Source organism: Gopherus evgoodei, chromosome 15 (assembly GCF_007399415.2).
Source record: "Gopherus evgoodei ecotype Sinaloan lineage chromosome 15, rGopEvg1_v1.p, whole genome shotgun sequence".
Lineage (NCBI taxonomy): Eukaryota > Metazoa > Chordata > Testudines > Testudinidae > Gopherus > Gopherus evgoodei.
This window is the reverse complement of record NC_044336.1, coordinates 15,342,823-15,359,910: the sequence shown is the minus strand read 5'-3', so window position 1 is coordinate 15,359,910 and position 17,088 is coordinate 15,342,823. Positions and strand designations below refer to the sequence as shown.

The 17,088-nt window shown below is 47.3% G+C and overlaps 1 protein-coding gene across 2 annotated transcripts in view; it reads right to left on the bottom strand.

Moving 5' to 3' along the window:
- Positions 1-8,404, bottom strand: part of HID1 (HID1 domain containing) — a 44,971-nt gene extending 36,567 nt beyond the window's left edge. The window contains exon 1 of one of the 2 annotated variants that reach the window (XM_030534363.1): positions 8,125-8,404. In XM_030534363.1, coding sequence (XP_030390223.1) covers positions 8,125-8,190 — 66 coding nt within the window. In that variant the 5' untranslated portion in view covers positions 8,191-8,404. The remainder of the gene's footprint in view (positions 1-8,124) is intronic. The other variant, XM_030534364.1, reaches the window with a different exon arrangement.
- Between the last annotated feature and the right edge of the window lie 8,684 nt (positions 8,405-17,088).

Sequence of the window (17,088 nt, the reverse complement as noted above, 5' to 3'; positions counted from 1 at the left end):
CAGGTGATGTGTCATTAAAACCCAAAGGCCAGAAAGCAAGAGGAGCAGGCGAGCAGAGCCAAAACTGGTAGAGCAGGTTCATTTCATTGTGGTTTTGTTTCGTAACACACTGATGCCAAGAACCTTCCTATTATCACTGCCCTTGTCTTGCTCCTGCCAGCCATGAAATGAATCCTCCAGGCTCTCTCCAACCTAGGAAAGAAGGTCCTTAGACACAGGTGACTGACTGCGCTAGTACGGAAACCCTTTTCATTTTAACAAATGAGCCGCCCAGTAAGTCTCCATCAGACCCCTTTCAAGGGATTTTTCCAAAGAATCCAGCATGCTGCGTCCCATAGGAGATCACTGTAAATGCTCGTGAGTTTAGGGCCAGCTCTGCAATAGAGCTCAGCTTATTAGTCGCACATAGGTGCTGCGCTGTTTTGAAAATTTGCCCACAAGTGTTTCAGTGGGAGCTTCTGGGTGCAGAAATCTGAGCCTTATTTACATGCATAAAAGGGAGCTGAGCACTTGAAATTCTGGCCCTGAACTCTTGAATATCTCTAGCCCTAATTGTGTAACACACACAATATCTTACATTTCTATAGCACCTGCCATGCGGAAGGATTCCAAACCTTTTCCAAACTATATAATCACTTCATCTAGCACTGAAATGCAGCCATCTCTGGGGTGGCACATAGTTGCTGTTTTACAATGCACAACAAGTGCAGATCAGTTTAAGACAGGAAGTGAAATATAACATATTCAACCGAAACTACAAGGGAAACTTAGGGAGGTGGAATAGCAGCTGTAATTTTGATCAAAGCACTAATGCTAACGTGACGACTGCCCAATGAGTTACATTAACACACCATTTCCTGGTTCCTTCATAATTGCAAGAGGTTAATTTTACATCACCTCAAAGCAGGTGGCACCAGCACCATAGCACTCACTAGTACCATCCTGGGACACTGGAGAAAGAGTTCACTTTACCGAGTCATTAACACCACTTCCTGCAGCGCCTGGCTTTTTCTTAGGGGCCTCCCCTCCAAGTATTGCTCAATATATGTATGCTCATCCCCTTGACAGAGCACTACTTGATCTTTACAGAGACTTTGGTTTTGACCGTTGGCCTGCTAAACCCAGAGTTGTGAGTTCAATCCTAGAGGGGGCCACTTAGGGATCTGGGGCAAAAATCAGTACTTGGTCCTCCTAGTGAAGGCAGGAGGCTGGACTTGATGACCTTTCGGGGTTCCTTCCAGAGACAGAGAGATTCTCAGTGGGGATTAAATAGCAATTGGCCCAAACCATGATTGAGTTCACCAGGTGCCCTGCTATCTGGTTTCTAAAGTTGGGAGTTGAGGAGGATCAGAAGGCTGCTTCACTCACCCATCATGAGCATCTTAAATCTGAAACCCTGATAGAAATATTTAGGCACATTGCAGATCGGCTCACAAAGCTGGCTTATGTGTGCACACAGGGCCTTTGTAAAAGGATGTTTGGGCAGTCCTGTTTCACAAGGCTCAGCATCCCCACTGGTGTTGCTATAAACTTCAGCAGCCTTAACTCTTCAGAACAAGCACACAGTTCAAAACAATCAAGGCATTCTTGGTCCTGAACAGTAAGACAGCATGGTAGAGTGCACCAAACAACAGAGTGCCAGACTTGCCTTCAACACATTGCAAATGAGCTGTGTTGCTCCTGGGAGACAAAGAACAGCAGGTGATTATCAGTGGGGTCACATTGCAGCAAAAACCTAGTATTACAGGACTAACAGCCAGGTCTATCCTCTGAGAGCACAACCTTAGGTCATCTGGACAGAAAAGGCCTGAAGTCAATACACAGGCTGCCCCTGCTGCAATTCCCTAAAAGGAGACAGCCAGCAGAACAAATATGCAGCTGTCTAAGCTGAGCTTTCCAGGGTAAAGTGATAAAGAGAGGGTTGTTGGAGCCTGAAGTAGTTGTTGAGAGTACAGTGGGCAGAGTTAAGGCTGATGTGGCACATGGGGGTGGGGTGGAGAGGATTGCTATTTCCGACACAGATACAGAGGGTAAACATGGTTGCGAAGGGTGTGGCGAGAGGGCAAGGGGAGATGAATGCACAGGGTTAAAGCAGCAATTATACTAGGCACCTTTATTGAAAGTTTCCTGCATGTTTTCTGTCTTATTTCTCAGTCTTAGTTTGGCATTAAGAGTTTGGGTTTGGGTTTTTTTATTGCGGGAATTCAAAGAGGAAGCAGCTTGGATGTCAGTGATCCTGCCAGTTATCAAACACTAAATCACAGCCCTGGAAAGGATCCCTGTGCAAACAGGACACGTCACAGGAAACAGAAGAATAGAGCTGTGCGAATAATAGCCTGTAAACAGGAAAGCCCTGGGGTACTGCCCCACTCACCTGTTATTGTCATCATTGACATCCTAATTTGCTGTCACTCAGACACCATCATACATGACCTCAGTCAGAGTCAACATTTACCACCTTATCTCAAATGCCAGTACTCAGCATTGCTGTGGAGTTATTCCTTTAAATAAAATGTCCCCAAGAATCCATTCAGCTTAGCTCAGAACCGGCTTTACAATTTGCAAGAATTAAAGTGGCCTTAATCTGGTTTAGTTTAATCCACAAATTTAATTCTGAATGGGTGTGTCCACACAGGGGTTTAATGCAGTTTAACTAATCTACTTTAAATTCAGTTCAGATTAATTTCCCTGAGCATCCCTGTGTAGACAAGCCCTTACAGAGGGTAATCTGCAAGCTCAGTCAGCCACTTGCCTGACTTCTGTATCCACCTGTTGTCTCTTGTCCACTGTCTCCCCTCTCACTGCTGCAAATATCCAGTCTATTTGGATATAAACTTTTTTGGGATAGGGACCATGTTTTGTTCTGTGTTTATTCAACACCTAGCACAGTGGGATCCTCTCCCATGACTAGGGCTCCTTCATGCAACAGCAATACAAATAATAAAATAAATCATAACTGATCACCGCCCTCAAGTCCAGGGGTGGGTTGAAGGGAATTAGTCCATGAGCAGTCTCCCCCATCAATCCCACTGTCAAAAAGACAGATAAGGCCATGACATGATGGAGATACAGGGGACATCAAAAATCCAGGGCCCCAAGAAGTAACTTGCCTTGTTTATGCTAAGGGTAGACACCACCCTCTCCTCTTGTACCCACAAAAACACCAAAGAGATGACAGTCTCTGCAACCCCATAGAGATGAAATGAAGGAGAACTGCAATGTGAAGACTATTGAAGTCACCCTGGAACACCTAACTGAGCTCCATGAAAAAGGGCTCCAGAGATCCCATCTGCCCTGTAGCCTGGACAGCCTGATGGTTAATTTGTGGCAATGAATAGGCATGTATAGGTCCCTGCTTTTGACCCAGGGTGCACACCCAAGGTTAAAACAGGTCTATGGATGGACCTAGTGCTAATATTCCCAAGTGAGAGAGCCAGGCGCGCCAGCAGCCTTTTTGGCGCCCTAGGTGGTGGAAGGTCCCGCCTCCGAAATGGCACCCCCGAGAGAGGTGGCAGAAGGTCCCGCCCCCGAAATGGCGCTGATGACCGTGGCGGCCGAACATCCAGCCGCTGCGGTCACCGCCCCCCAAATGTTAGTGCCCAGTCGCCTAATGGGTTGCGCCGGCCCTGGAGAGCGCCCACTTTGATTTTAGCTCCCCAGGCCAGAGGCTGCATTCATTTTGGGGGGTAGTTATGGGGGAAGAGCATCTTGAGCTTCACAACAGTGCCCCGTTCAGTCAACAATTGAACAGCATGGAGAGATTCCATAGAAAGCCCTTTACTAGTAGTTCTCCACTACCAAAAGAATGGTGGCCATAATACAGGCTCCTGAGGAGGCTCATGGCAGGCTCCTCATGATACAGGCTGATGGAACTTTGGCAGGGACCTAGATAAATGCCAGCTGTATAAAAAAATATAGTCCGAAAAGCACAGGTGCACTTGACAGATGAAAGGCTAACCCATGCATTCAAGATTTTCTTTTGATGAAGCCAAGACTGAGTTGCCTGGAAATTTTCAGAACCAGGTTAATAGATTACTAAATTGATCTCTCTTTAGACACAAGGCATTATCTTATCAGGCTCAGATTAACACTTTATCAAGATATGGCGGATGCACACCAGTGTGAGAAAGACTCAAATGTTTGGTTTTTTTTCCCCCATTTGTTCCTTCTCATCTCTTTAAAAACAGTTACATGGCTGGCAATAAAACATGACAAGAAAATGTCAGAAGATCATGAATTTTATATTATCAACTGATCACTTCTTGAAACTTTAAAGACAATTTTATCACTAATCTATTTAGGAAGAGGGAGAGTTAATTTGTCTAATGATTAAAGCACTCCTAGGTTTGATTCCCAGCTCTGCAACTGACTTGTTGTGATACCCTGTCAGGTCGCAACTTCTCTGTGCTTCAAAGTATCCATTTGTAAAATACCATCTAAGTAACATGAGTGTTGCAGGGGCAGTGAGGATAGTTCATTCATGATGGTAAAGCATCCCCAGACACTCAGATGAAAGGCACAAGTAGTATTATTAAATGGGCATTAACAACTTAAAAATCATATCTAGATAAATTCCAATTATCTAAACGGCTCAGGGAACAGATCTGATTATAATGCAGGTATACCAGCACTATAAACAAATATCTTTCCTATGTGACTACCACCAATTTATATAATTGGAACTGAAAGCACTTTGAAAATCCAATGTACTTTTCACCCTTTATGCTATTTATTGGCTTTTAGCATTTTTCTTGCCATTAAAATGGATTAAGTCAATTTCATTTTTGTTTACAGTCAATTTCACTTTCAGGTTCTGGACCCCACATTGTTTGGGTTGAAAGGAAATGTGTATTTGTTGATTTTTAGAAAAACTGACTCCAGGGGAAGTTAATTATAATTAATGGAAATGTTTCCAGTTTAGAAAAGCTTGTTTTTACAAAAATCTAAACTTGGGCCAAATCGGGACTCTTTTTAACCAGTGACTGAACATTGTTCTTAGCTGGATCATTTCCTGCTATCAAAGCCTTAGAATACCACAATTGTGCTTTCCTGCTTGCTCAGCTAAAGGTTTTAAGTTACTAGTGATTTAATGAAATGTAAACTTCCATTTGTCCTGCTGCCCAGTGTTAGAAGAGAAAGTAGAAAGAGTACATATGCTGCTGAGAGAGCAGAGCTTAGTTTGGGTAAATACCTGTGGGGAAACTATCCAAACCAACCCAACATTTTGTTTTTAATTCCAGCAACTCAGTGGACTGGGAGGTTACACAGAGATTGTTGCCTCTATAAGGTCAAAAGATTGCAAGAAAGCCCAGTGTTGCATATCGCGCATGCAAACACCAGTGCCCTTCTCAGGTATGTAAATATGGGCGTTTCACTACCCCACCCTCTTTTCCGCATGGCATACGTCTCACCTACATTTCTACAGATGCCTCTAACAAATCCAGCCAAGAACATAGATTGTCTTTGTTTTATTCAGCGTCACCGTGAACTTTATCTCACGACATATGTCAACAAACCAGAGGAGCCACGCAGCCTTCTGGGCCTACAGTACAGGTGATTGCCATGCTTAGAGCTTTATTTGTAAGCTCCAGATATGACAAGATTAGGTGATGGAGGGGCAAGGGTTTCATTCATTTTGCAATCTCTCCTTCTACAAACACACTTTCAAATGGTGGAAGGAGAATCCAGAATTGTACGGATTTGGAATCTATGACTGTATTAGCACCAAAATGAAGCTATTCTCTCTTTGTTATTCATTCCCCAAACCAAATCTTTGTCTCTAGACCCCTATGTTCATAAATGTTTCTCTTTACTCTGCACCCCTTTATTAATAAGTCTCTCTTCCCCCACCCTTCCCTTGTTTCTCTTCTCCTCCAGTCACCTTTCCTTCCACTATCACCTCCAATTAGTTGTAGAGGATCCATAATCCCCCTGCCATCAGAAATCCTTCAGGGTGGCAGCTCTCCTTTGTAGCTCAGAAATGCTTAGAGATGCTAGAGTCCAAAGAGTAACATGAGCTGCCTCCATTAGACTCCCATTATCTGCTGTCATAAGAAAAGAAGACTTCAGTTCGGTCCCAAACTAAGATCCACAGCTGCTACTTCACCAGGGCAGCCACCTTCCCTATAATATACAGTTCTGATATTTGTTTTACTTCCTTCTCCCCCTTAAACCTACAGAGATAGAGCACCTACTGAAGCACCACAGGTGTGATCCTCCTCTGATACAAGCGGCTCTTAGCTCTTCCCCAGCAGTGTGTCAGGATTAGAAGGAAACTAACAACAATCACACCAGCTACACCAGTTTCATTCAGCTACCTCCTGTCCAACAGACAGGATTCTCCTGAAGGGGCTATATGAAAATGCAGAGACATGAGAAAAAGTGGAGGAATCCTCTGTTGATTTAAACCCTTGAGGAACTGAATGCCTTAAGAAGACAGAACCTACCTTATCAGATCAGAAAATTGGTCCACCAAGCTCAGTAACCTGCCTCTGGCAGTAGCCAAAGTCTGATGCATCAGAGGACAATAAAGAAAAACATAATGCACCTACGTAATTGTGCGATGTTGCATAGGGTGAAAATCCTTACTGACCCCTATGGTGGTGAGCTGGTGCCCTGAAGCATAAGATTTGATTAGCATCTATTTCTCTTATTTTAATAAATGCATCTAACTTCTAAAGATATGAGTTCATATACAGATTTAATCACAGCTAAAACTGAGTCCTAACAGGATGTTAATCCATGTCACAAAGTCATCACACAATTTAGCACATAATTGCCAATCTCAAGACAGGGAAGGCTCAGCAGTGGAATAGTATGGGCTGCTGGTGGTCAGGGTTGAAACGCATTGACAGAGCAATATACGGAAATTTGTACAGCCTGGTTCTAACTATAGTTACTAGGTCCTCAGAACTAGAATCCCCCAGCTGTTACAAGTCGGCAGATATGAAACAGCAGGGCTGTAGATTAGCACCAATACATTAAAACCACAGGTCTCAAATTCCAATCCTAATCTTCAGAAAATGGAGACACTCTTAACTAGATAGCATAACAAGGAGCAGTGTACTGGTGAATGTGCCTTTCTCCCAGAGAGAATTTCCATTTACTCAGGTTTTCATGCTTGCCCAGGTTCAAGTTAAAAATCACATGGCACTACTACTCTCCACCTCTGTCCATGAGCAGTACTGCAAGCTAATTGGCTCTGTGTGTGGGATGGTGCTAACATCCAACAGCTGTTACACCTAGTCACTCTCACCTGTGCCTGGAAGGCAGTTATTATGGGAAGAAGCTCTAGGGGAGTTATAAAATTCATATTATTTATCCAGGCTGCCGGGCAGGGTTGCACACATGTAGGGATATTGTGAAAGACGTGTGATGAGAATGGCTCAGACACATGGGCAGTGGCTTCCTTGGCACTGCCCCCTGCTACCTTCTAACTCCAGCCAGGCCCCCTCTACCTGCAAGGCCCAGTCCCCAAGGATCCTGGCTTACCTCCACCCTTGCCAGTCTAAGCCCCAGAGGGGGACAGCTTTAGAATCTGGGAACACCCAACTGGCATTCCTTCCGGTGGGTGCTATTTAAAAGCATAAGGAGGAGGGGTGCCACCATGCAGGGCTTTGAGGAAACCCAGCTGTTATTAAAGGGCAGGGTTACCTCCTTCCAGGGGATCCGGGAAATGCACAGAGGAACCTCCTAGGAGTCTCCCCGGAAACCAACACCCGCCAGGGGCCACCCCCACTATCCACCCCAACACCCACCTGCCCAGGAGCCTCGGGGGTCCCCCAACCAGCCCCCCAAGGGCCTCCTCCAGTCCTCCCCTAAACCGACCCCCCAGTCTGCCCTTACCCCCCCCCAGCCACCTCACAGGAGCCTCCCTTAATGACCCCCCGGCCAGGCGGCTCCCACACGGATCATGGCGGACCCGGCCCCCATTTTCCCATCTGACACGATGATCGCTGCAGCCCCTTCTCCCGGTGCCTCCCCCCGCCCAGGCGCTAGGGCGAGGGGCCCGACGAGCGCCCCCCCGGCCTGGATCTCCAGGCACATCCCGGCCCCGGCCCCGGCCCGGTTTCCCCGGGACACCTGGTCCCGCTCCGTTCGGCCCAGCCCGGCTCGGCCCCTCACCTGGGTCTTGGTGGTGAGCTGGATCACCGCCTTCCTGAAGTTGAGCTTGGAGTCGGCGTTGCCCATCCTCCCGGCCGGACCTGCCCGAGGCCGGACCCGGCTCCGGCTCCGGCTCCGCTCCCCTCCTCCCGGCGAGTCCCGGCGGCCGGTGTAACACGTTACACCGGCAGGGCCGTTTCCTCCCCTCCGGCAGCGCGAACAGCGCCGTTCGCCGCCTTCCTCCTCCTCCTCCTCTCCCTACGCTGCCTCCATCCCCGACCCTCACCTGCTGCCGCGGCGCTGCCCGCCTGTCAAACCCAGCCTCGCAGATGCTCCTGCCGACCCCCCTCCCTCCTGCCTGCCAGCCATAGCACACGGCCCCTCCTCCTACTTCATCCCTCCTTCCCTCCCGCCTGCCACAGCACGCAGCCCCTCCTCCTCCCCTTCATCCCTCCTTCCCTCCCAGCCACACACAGCCCCACTTCCCCTCTTCCTCTCCCCTTCATCCCTCCTTCCTTCCCTCCCGCCTGCCACAGCACACGGCCCCTCCTCCTCCCCTTCATCCCTCCTTCCCTCCCAGCCACACACAGCCCCTCTTCCTCTCTTCCCCCTCCACACACAGCCCCTCTTCCTCTCCTCTCCCCTTCCCTTCATCCCTCCTTCCTTCCCTCCCGCCTGCCACAGCACACAGCCCCTCCTCCCTCTTTCCCTTCATCCCTCCTTCCCTCCCAGACAGACCCTACAGCCCCTCCTCTTCCCCATCCCTCCTTCCCTGCTGCCACACATAGCCCCTCTTCCTCTCCCATCCCTGCCTGCTCCCTCCCGTCCTTTCATCGCTGCTGGTTTTTCCCCCATCCCTTTCTGCCCCCGCACACCGCCTTCACTCCCATTTCTGGTGCTACCCAATTTTCTCCTCCATTCCAGTTTTTTTTCCATCTCCTCTCCCCCACAGCCCAGTCCTCTCTCAACCCTTCTCCTCTCCTACATGTCCCTTCAAAGTCCCTATCTTACCCAGGGCCGGCTCCAGGGGGTTTGCCGCCCCAAGCAGCCTAAAAAAAAAACCAAAAAACAAAGCCCTGATTGCAATCTGCAGCAATTCAGCAGGAGGTCCTTCGCTCTGAGCAGGAGTGAGGGACCCTCCGCTGAATTGCCGCCGAATACCTGAAAGTGGCGCCTGGCTCCGGAGTTGCAGCCCCAAGCACCTGCTTGATAAACTAGTGCCTGGAGCCGGCCCTGATCTTACCCATTGTCCCCTTTCCTCCTTTTACTGCTAACTGATCCTCCACTCTGTAATCATCCTTCCTCCTCTGTCTTTTACATCCCTGCCAGTTCCACCTCCACACTTTCTTCTCCCTCCTTCAGTCTTTCTTCCTCCTCATCTCCTCTCTCCCTTTCATCCCCTCCTCTCTCAATCTCTTTCCCCTTCTGTTGCTCCCTCCCTCCCTTTTCATTTCTCCTCCTCTCGATTTCCCAGCACTTTTCCTTCTTTCCCAATTATATCATTCCTTTTCCATCTCCCTGTGTCACCTTTCTCTTCTCTGTTACACCCCTTCCCTCTTCCTCACCTGGCCTTTTCCCTGCTTCATTTGATCTCCTGCTTCTTTTCCTCTGTCTCTTTCCCCTTCCTCTTTTTTCCATCATTCCTTCTTTGCCTTCACCTGCTTTATCTGTCATTCTTCCCTCTCCCTTGGTTGTGTCCTGTATCTTATCTTCCCTTCTCTTTGCTTTCATCTCCAAGGACATTTTTCCATGCTAACAGGACACAGCCTGAATCTCTCATCTCCTTGCTCTTCCTCACGCCTCTGGTAGGCCAGCAGCCCAGCATTTCTTCACCTTCATTGTAGCCTCTTCTCCCTCCATTTCCTTTGCCTCCTCATCTCATCCTATCCCTCTCAATTCCATATGTCTTTGTGTTTCTCCTTTCATGCCCCATGCTTAGCTGGTCTGAGGCCCAAACTTTATCAACAGTACCATCTTGCCACCATTCATCATGAAATCCTTCACGTCCAAGAGGTAATAACATTTGTGTGGAATAGGATTGTGAATTGTACAGAAGATCCATCAGGAAGATGGAAGGGGAGGCAGGGTTAGCAGAAAGAAAAAGAAAACCTGCTTTTCTCCTACCTTAACTGAGGCCCAAATCCTAAGGGCCTCACTGAGTTTTCATTCCATTGATTTCAAAGAAAGTTTTGATTAAGTAAAAGACAGTTTTGCAATAAGCTCCATGCATTGAAGTCACTGGCTCTGCACACAAGTGCATGGATTGACATGATTCGAGATCAGGGAAGGATTTGGTCAATACTGAGCAGTTAAAAATGTGCTCTGAACTGAGGTACTAAGCACCTGGTAGAGGACAGTACATTTTTAAGATGGCAAAGGGGAATATATTTTTACATTTACAATTGTCTTTAAATCTATTCTCAATATGTTTTGTATTTTCTAGTGCTCCTTGGACTAGAAGTACGTCTCTCTGGTGGAAGTAAATTGCATTTTAAAGACTTGGATTAAACGAGTTCATTCTTGTAAAATAATAAAAAGTTTACCAAACTTACAAAACAACAGTGGACAGGTCCTCAGCTGGCATAATTCAATGGTGATTTTGCCTGCATATTACCTGTCTAGAAATCCTTACTACCTTCTCACATCAAGGACATAGATCAGATCTGAGACCTCAGTGTAAATCTAGAGGAAATTACCTTCCCAGAGTCACATGGCATGACCATCACCTTCTAATGATCTAGGAGTTTGCATCCAATCATTCACACATTCAGAATAGCCACACCGTATAGATCTGGGGTCAGCAACCTTTCAGAAGTGCTGTGCCAAGTCTTCATTTATTCACTTTAATTTAAGGTTTCGCGTGCCAATAATACATTCTAAACCTTTTTAGAAGCTCTCTTTTTATAAAAGTCTATAATATATAAACAAACTATTGTTGTATGTAAAGTAAATAAGGTTTCAGAATGTTTAAAAAGTTTCATTTAAAATTAAATTAAAATGCAAAGCCCCCTGGACTGGTGGCCAGGACCTGGGCAGTGTGAGTGCCACTGAAAATCAGCTCCCGTGCCACTTTTGGTACCCATGTCATAGCTTGCCTACCCCTGGTATAGACAGATGAGGATGATTTGTAGCTGGGAGCAGAATCTTTTTCACATGCGATTATTTTTCATAGATAAGATTTTTTAATTTGTTCATTAAACTGCCTGTGGAAAGGAGCTGGAGTGCAGGATCACCTGAGTCCCAGGCATGGATGTCAGACCCATCATATTAACTCAACAATGCAGGATACTCAAACAATCCTTGATCCTCATTTGCAGCTTGATTAAAGGAAGGAAGGAGACTTACAAATCGGCTACCGATTTTTTTGAGGCTGTGGGAGGAAATAGGAAAGAAATTCCTTATCCCTCCCTCCTTCATTTCCCTTTTCCACCATCGCCCATGAGGCCCTCTGAACTGTGACCACTCATCTTCTAGTAGAGAGCCTCCTTGGAGTCAGTCAGTGCTGCTCATGGATTGACCAGAGTCTTCTGATACATATCACAGCATTTAGGCATGCAAAATGTCCACTGTTCTTCCAGGAACACATACACTGTCCTTTCTACCTGAAACAATCTCAGAACCATTAGCAATTATCTTTGAGAACTCATGGAGGATGAGTGAGGTCCCAGATGGCTGGAGAAGGGCAAACATGGTACCTGTCTTTAAAATAGAGAACAAAGAGGGACCCAGGAAATTATAGACCAGTCAGCTTAATTTGTGCCAGGGCTGAGCCTGGCATCTCTAGGCTTGGCAGATCATCGCCCCAGCACCTCTGGGCTTGCCACATCAATTATGAAAGTAAAAAAATTGCTTGAGCCCTGGCACGTCTTTTAGTACAAATTAAACACTCCCAGTCAGCCTATCTTCAGTATCTGGTAGGCTAATGGAACAAATTATTAAACAATCAAGTGTAAGTACCTGGAGGATAATAGGGTTATAAGTAACAGCCAGCTCAGATCTGACAAGAACAAATCATGCCAAACCAACCTAATTTCTTTCTTTCATTTGTTACTGGCCTAGTGGATGAAGGGAAGCATTAGTCATGATATATCTTGATTTTAGTAAGGGTTTTGACACAGTTCCACATGACATTTTTATAAGCAAACTAGGGAAATGTGGTCTAGATAATATTATTCTAAGGTAGAGTGCACAACTGTTTGAAAGACCATATTCAAAGAGTAGTTACCAAATGGTTCACTGTCACACTAGGAAGACAGAGCTAGTGGAGTCCCACGGAGATCAGTCCAGGGTCTGGTACCGTTCAATATTTTCCTTAATGACTTGGTTAATGGAGTGGAGAGTAGGCTTATAAAAATAGCAGATGACATCAAGATGGGAAGAGTTTTTCAAGCACTTTGGAGGTGAGAATTAGAATTCAAAACAATCTTGACAAATTGGAGAATTGGTCGAAAATCAACAAGATGAAATTAAATAACAACAAGTGCAACGTATAATTGGCTAGGTGGTAGCACTGCTGAAAAGGATCTGGGGGTTATAGTGGATCACACATTGAATATGAGCCAACAATGTGATGCAGTTGTGATGAAGACCAATATCACTCTGGGATGTATTAACAGGAGTGTTGCGTCCAAGACGAGGGAGGTAATTTCCATGCTCTACTTGGCAATGCTGAGGCCTCAGCTGGAGTGCGGTGTCCAATTCTGGGTGCCACACTTTAAAAAAGATGTGGACAAAATGGAGAGAGTCCAGAGGAGAGCTACAAAAATGACAAAAGGTTTAGAAAACCTGACCTGTGAGGAAAGATTTTAAAAAATGGGCATTTCTTGAGAAAAGAAGACTGAGAGGATCTAATAACTGTCTTCAAATACATTAAAGGCTGTTATAAAGAGGACAGTGATCAATTGTTCTCCATGACCACTGAAGGCAGAGCAAGAAGTAATGGGCTTAATCTACAGCAAGGGAGATTTAGGCTGGACATTAGGGAAAAATTCTAACTATAAAGGCAGTTTAGCTCTGGAATAAGAGGTTGTGGAATCCCCATCAGTGGAGGTTTTTAAAAGCAGGTTGGACAAACACCTGGTCTAGGTTTACTTGGTCCTGCCTCAGCGCAGGGGGCTGGACTTCATGACTTCTCGAGGTCCCTTCCAGCCCTACATTTCTATGATTCTGCAGATAACTCTCCACCATTGTGTGTGAGCAGGGAAGGGGCGGGGGGGGACTGCTGTGGTCTGATATAGATCTACCACACCGAGGGCAGTACCTCCTCCAAAAACATCACTATATCAACCAATTGGCATCTTTGGTAGTGAGTCTTGCAGTGCGCTCAAGGATGACAGAGACTGGGCAGCGCTACACATCTTGGGACAGGTTAACTGATAGGTTAGGCTCAGTTCTACTGACATCAGTCCAAATGCATCCACTTCTGCCAGGGATGAGTTTGGCCCCCTGACCTCAATTGCAGGTATCAAAACACACAGCTTCTCACATACTCACCTACATGTCGGTGAGACCTCTTCCTGTTCCCTTCCCTGATTCCCAGTCAAGCCTCTATGGATCCTCATTTTTTTCTGAATTAAGTTCCCTCCACTCTTGAGGCCTTGCATCACAACCACTATCTGCTTAGCCAAGGAGGACTGGATGAACTTCCTTTCAGAGCAGGGGCGGCTCTAGGCATTTTGCTGCCCCAAGCACGGCAGGCAGGCTGCCTTCGGCAGCTTGCCTGCGGAGGGTACGCTGAAGCCTCAGGACCAGCAGACCCTCCGCAGGCATGCTGCTGAAGGCAGCCTGCCTGCCGCCCTCGCCGCGACCGGCAGAGCGCCCCCAGCGGCTTGCCGCCCCAAGCACGTGCTTGGCATGCTGGTGTCTGGAGCCACCCCTGCTTCAGAGTCTATCAATGCTATTCCTTAACTGAAGCGAGGGATTGATCTTGAGCAAGACAAGGCATTTCCTCACCTTAGGCTCAGCCAGCTCAATAACTAACTCCCAGCCCAGAGACTGGCATTGCCAATTATTATTTTAGCACCTAGGAGATTCAGTCATGGACCAGGACTCCATTGTGCTAGATGCTGGACACAGAACAAAAAGATGGTCCCTACCCCAAAGAGCTTACAATCATTTGAACCCAGGTCTCCTCTAACTCATAAGGACAGACTGTAAGCACAAACAGCTGATTGCTTTGCGGGCTCTTTTCAGACTTGGCCACTTCCTAGTTGTCTGTCTCTTCCTCGTCTATTCTGGGACATCAAAGGGAGGTGACTCTCTCCACAATTCCCCTCCTGCTTTTCCTCCAGCAGCTTGCAGTACTTCAGGATTGTAATGAAGGATGGAGAACACTGCCCCTGGCTGTCCTAGGTGAACCTGATTGCACTGTATTTGATCATTCCAGGAGCAGCTGATCCAGACTAGAACAGGCTTGGTGGGCAGTGTCTGGCCTGCTTTTCAGTGATCTGCACAAACTTCAGAGAACTAGAGAGTAAAAGAAAAGCAGCAGAAACCTACAGAAAATAAGAATGCTGAGCCCTGAGGTAAGTGAGTGCAGCAAATGCAGCAAAGCCATATGTGATGGTTTGGGTGGAAGTGTGCGTAAGTGATAAAGGAGTATAATTTGCACTGATTTCTCATTCAGCGGGTGTGCAAAATGAGGGTCACTCACATGCTGAGGAGGTGGACAAGGTGCAGAGCTGGAAAAGTAACTAATGGGAGATGTACAAAAGTCTGGGGTGTGTGGAATTGGGGGGGGGGTTTGTTTACAGCTTCCGGCTTGCTGTTAAGAATAATAAAAATCATTAAAAAAAATAATTGGCTGAGGAGGATTGGAGACCTCACTCAACCTGAGGGCATTTCTCTGTTTGGATGTAATACAATAACTTTTGGACACAGCATTCAAATCAATTCCAGAATTTCAGGGAATGTTCTAGGCATTGTTGGGCAGAATCCCACTGGTTTGGGGGAAAAAATCAGAAAATTGATAGGCGGCATGCAGGGGACACGTAATGCGCCTGCCATCTGCTTAGCCAAGCCACAGCTTCAAGCACCTCTGCAATTGTCTATAGATAAAAGAACAGGTTGATGGCCCCAATTAACACCTTCCAGCATAACAGTACCGCATCACATCTCTGCCCATCCTCCCAATAGAGTTTAACATATTGACACCCTGAATGATTTATCCCCCAGACAGAAAGGAGAGAAATAATAATGTTGGCAGACTAGGGGACACAGAGATCCCCTGGCACAGGGTGGGGCAGAGAATGGAGGACTCTGATATGAGGTAGAAGGGGATGCACACAAAGCCCCTCATATGGGGAATATGTGGACCCTGGTACTGGGAGGAGAGCATGGGGGAATGGAGGAGCACAGAGAATCCCACAGCATGGGGGAGAATAGGTACCCCTGAAATGGAGGGAATAAGGGCACAGAGACCCCATAGTATGTGGAGAAATGGGGAGATCACAGAACCCCTGGTGAAGGGAGAATGGGATACCCTGGTATGAGTGGAAAGGAGAAATGTGAGGCATAAAGGGACAAGGGGGACATGGAGGAAAGTGGGGGATGGGGACACATACATAGCCCCTGGCATGAGGGAGTCTGAAATACAAAAGGACGGGGAGGTGGCAAACAGGCCGACTGTGAGAAAATGAAGGAATGCAAAGAACCCCTGGTCTGTGCAGTGAGTTCAGCCTACAGAAGCTACAAATGTGTGACCTCAGTTGTTATTATTAAGAGTGACCTACAGACCCTAATGGAGCCTGGAGTCCCATTGTATTTTGCACTGTACATACACATATTCTGTGCCCTACAGAGCATACAGTCTAAATAGACAAAAGATAGGAGGAACTATTCTTCTGCCCAATTTACAGATGGGGAACTGAGGCACGCAGTGACTTGCCCAAAGTTAGAGCCCTGCATGGATACATTTGTATCTGCATGCATGGTCTGCAGCTATCCACAGCTTTGCAGGGCTCTACCCAAAGTCACCCAGGACGTCTGTGACAGAGCCAGGAACTGAGTCCCAATCCAGCGCCTTAACACCACCATCCTTCCCCGTTTCCCAGCTAGGCCCGTCTGCCCGCTTGGGGTGTATGTTACACTGGTTTTGCACACTGGAATGGCAAGTTACACCACTCCATCGCTGCTCACATCACCATTTCACTTTTGCCCACTATTAGGGATTTGCCTTGTCCGCTATCAGTTGCCTCCGCTGGCTAATTGGTGCTGTCTCTGCGGGGAAGAGCTTGCCCTGCAGAAATCCTTAGCACACTTCTTCCTTATTGCCACGTCTTACAGCTGCCATGATCGTGCTACTGCCACATGATCAATCCCGGGCACGTTCCTTGCTGAATGCACAACAGCAGCAGCAGAGTTTTGAAGGAAACGCTCTTCTCTCCAGCTGGGGAGAATCCTCCCCCCCCCTCCCCGGAGCAAAGCAGCACAAATGATCATGACGCTTTCCCTTTCTCCGTGCAACGCGATCCCGTCGCCTGCAAACAAACATCCGTGAGGACGGCTGGAGCCAATCCCTCCTCCCTCTAATGTGCATGTTCCTACGTCGCCTGCCTGGCACCATTCCGGGTGCAGCCCCTGCGCCGGCTATCTCGGAGGCAGGGGTGGGTGGGACTTGCACGCCTCAGATCCGCCTAGCTAAAATGCATCTGAAATTCCTCTGATTAAAATGGGGGGTGGAAGAACAGGGAAGGGAGAGCCTCCCGCACCCGCCTTTTGCATGGCTTTGCATCCAGCAGTACCATGCTAGAGGTCTCCACCGAGCTGCAGAAACAGGAACTAGCTGCCTAGGAAGGTTCCTCTTTCTTTTGTGCATCACTCAGATATCCCGGTGCAAAAAAAAAACCACAACCACTCACCACCCCTGCAGTCTCCAGGCTCCTAGTTAATCCATACAAAACCGCCCCTCCGGACAGTCGGACTGGGAGCAGAGGGAAGGAAAGGGACGCCTGCCACGTCTCAAACCCCGCTCCCTGCCCGCCCCTC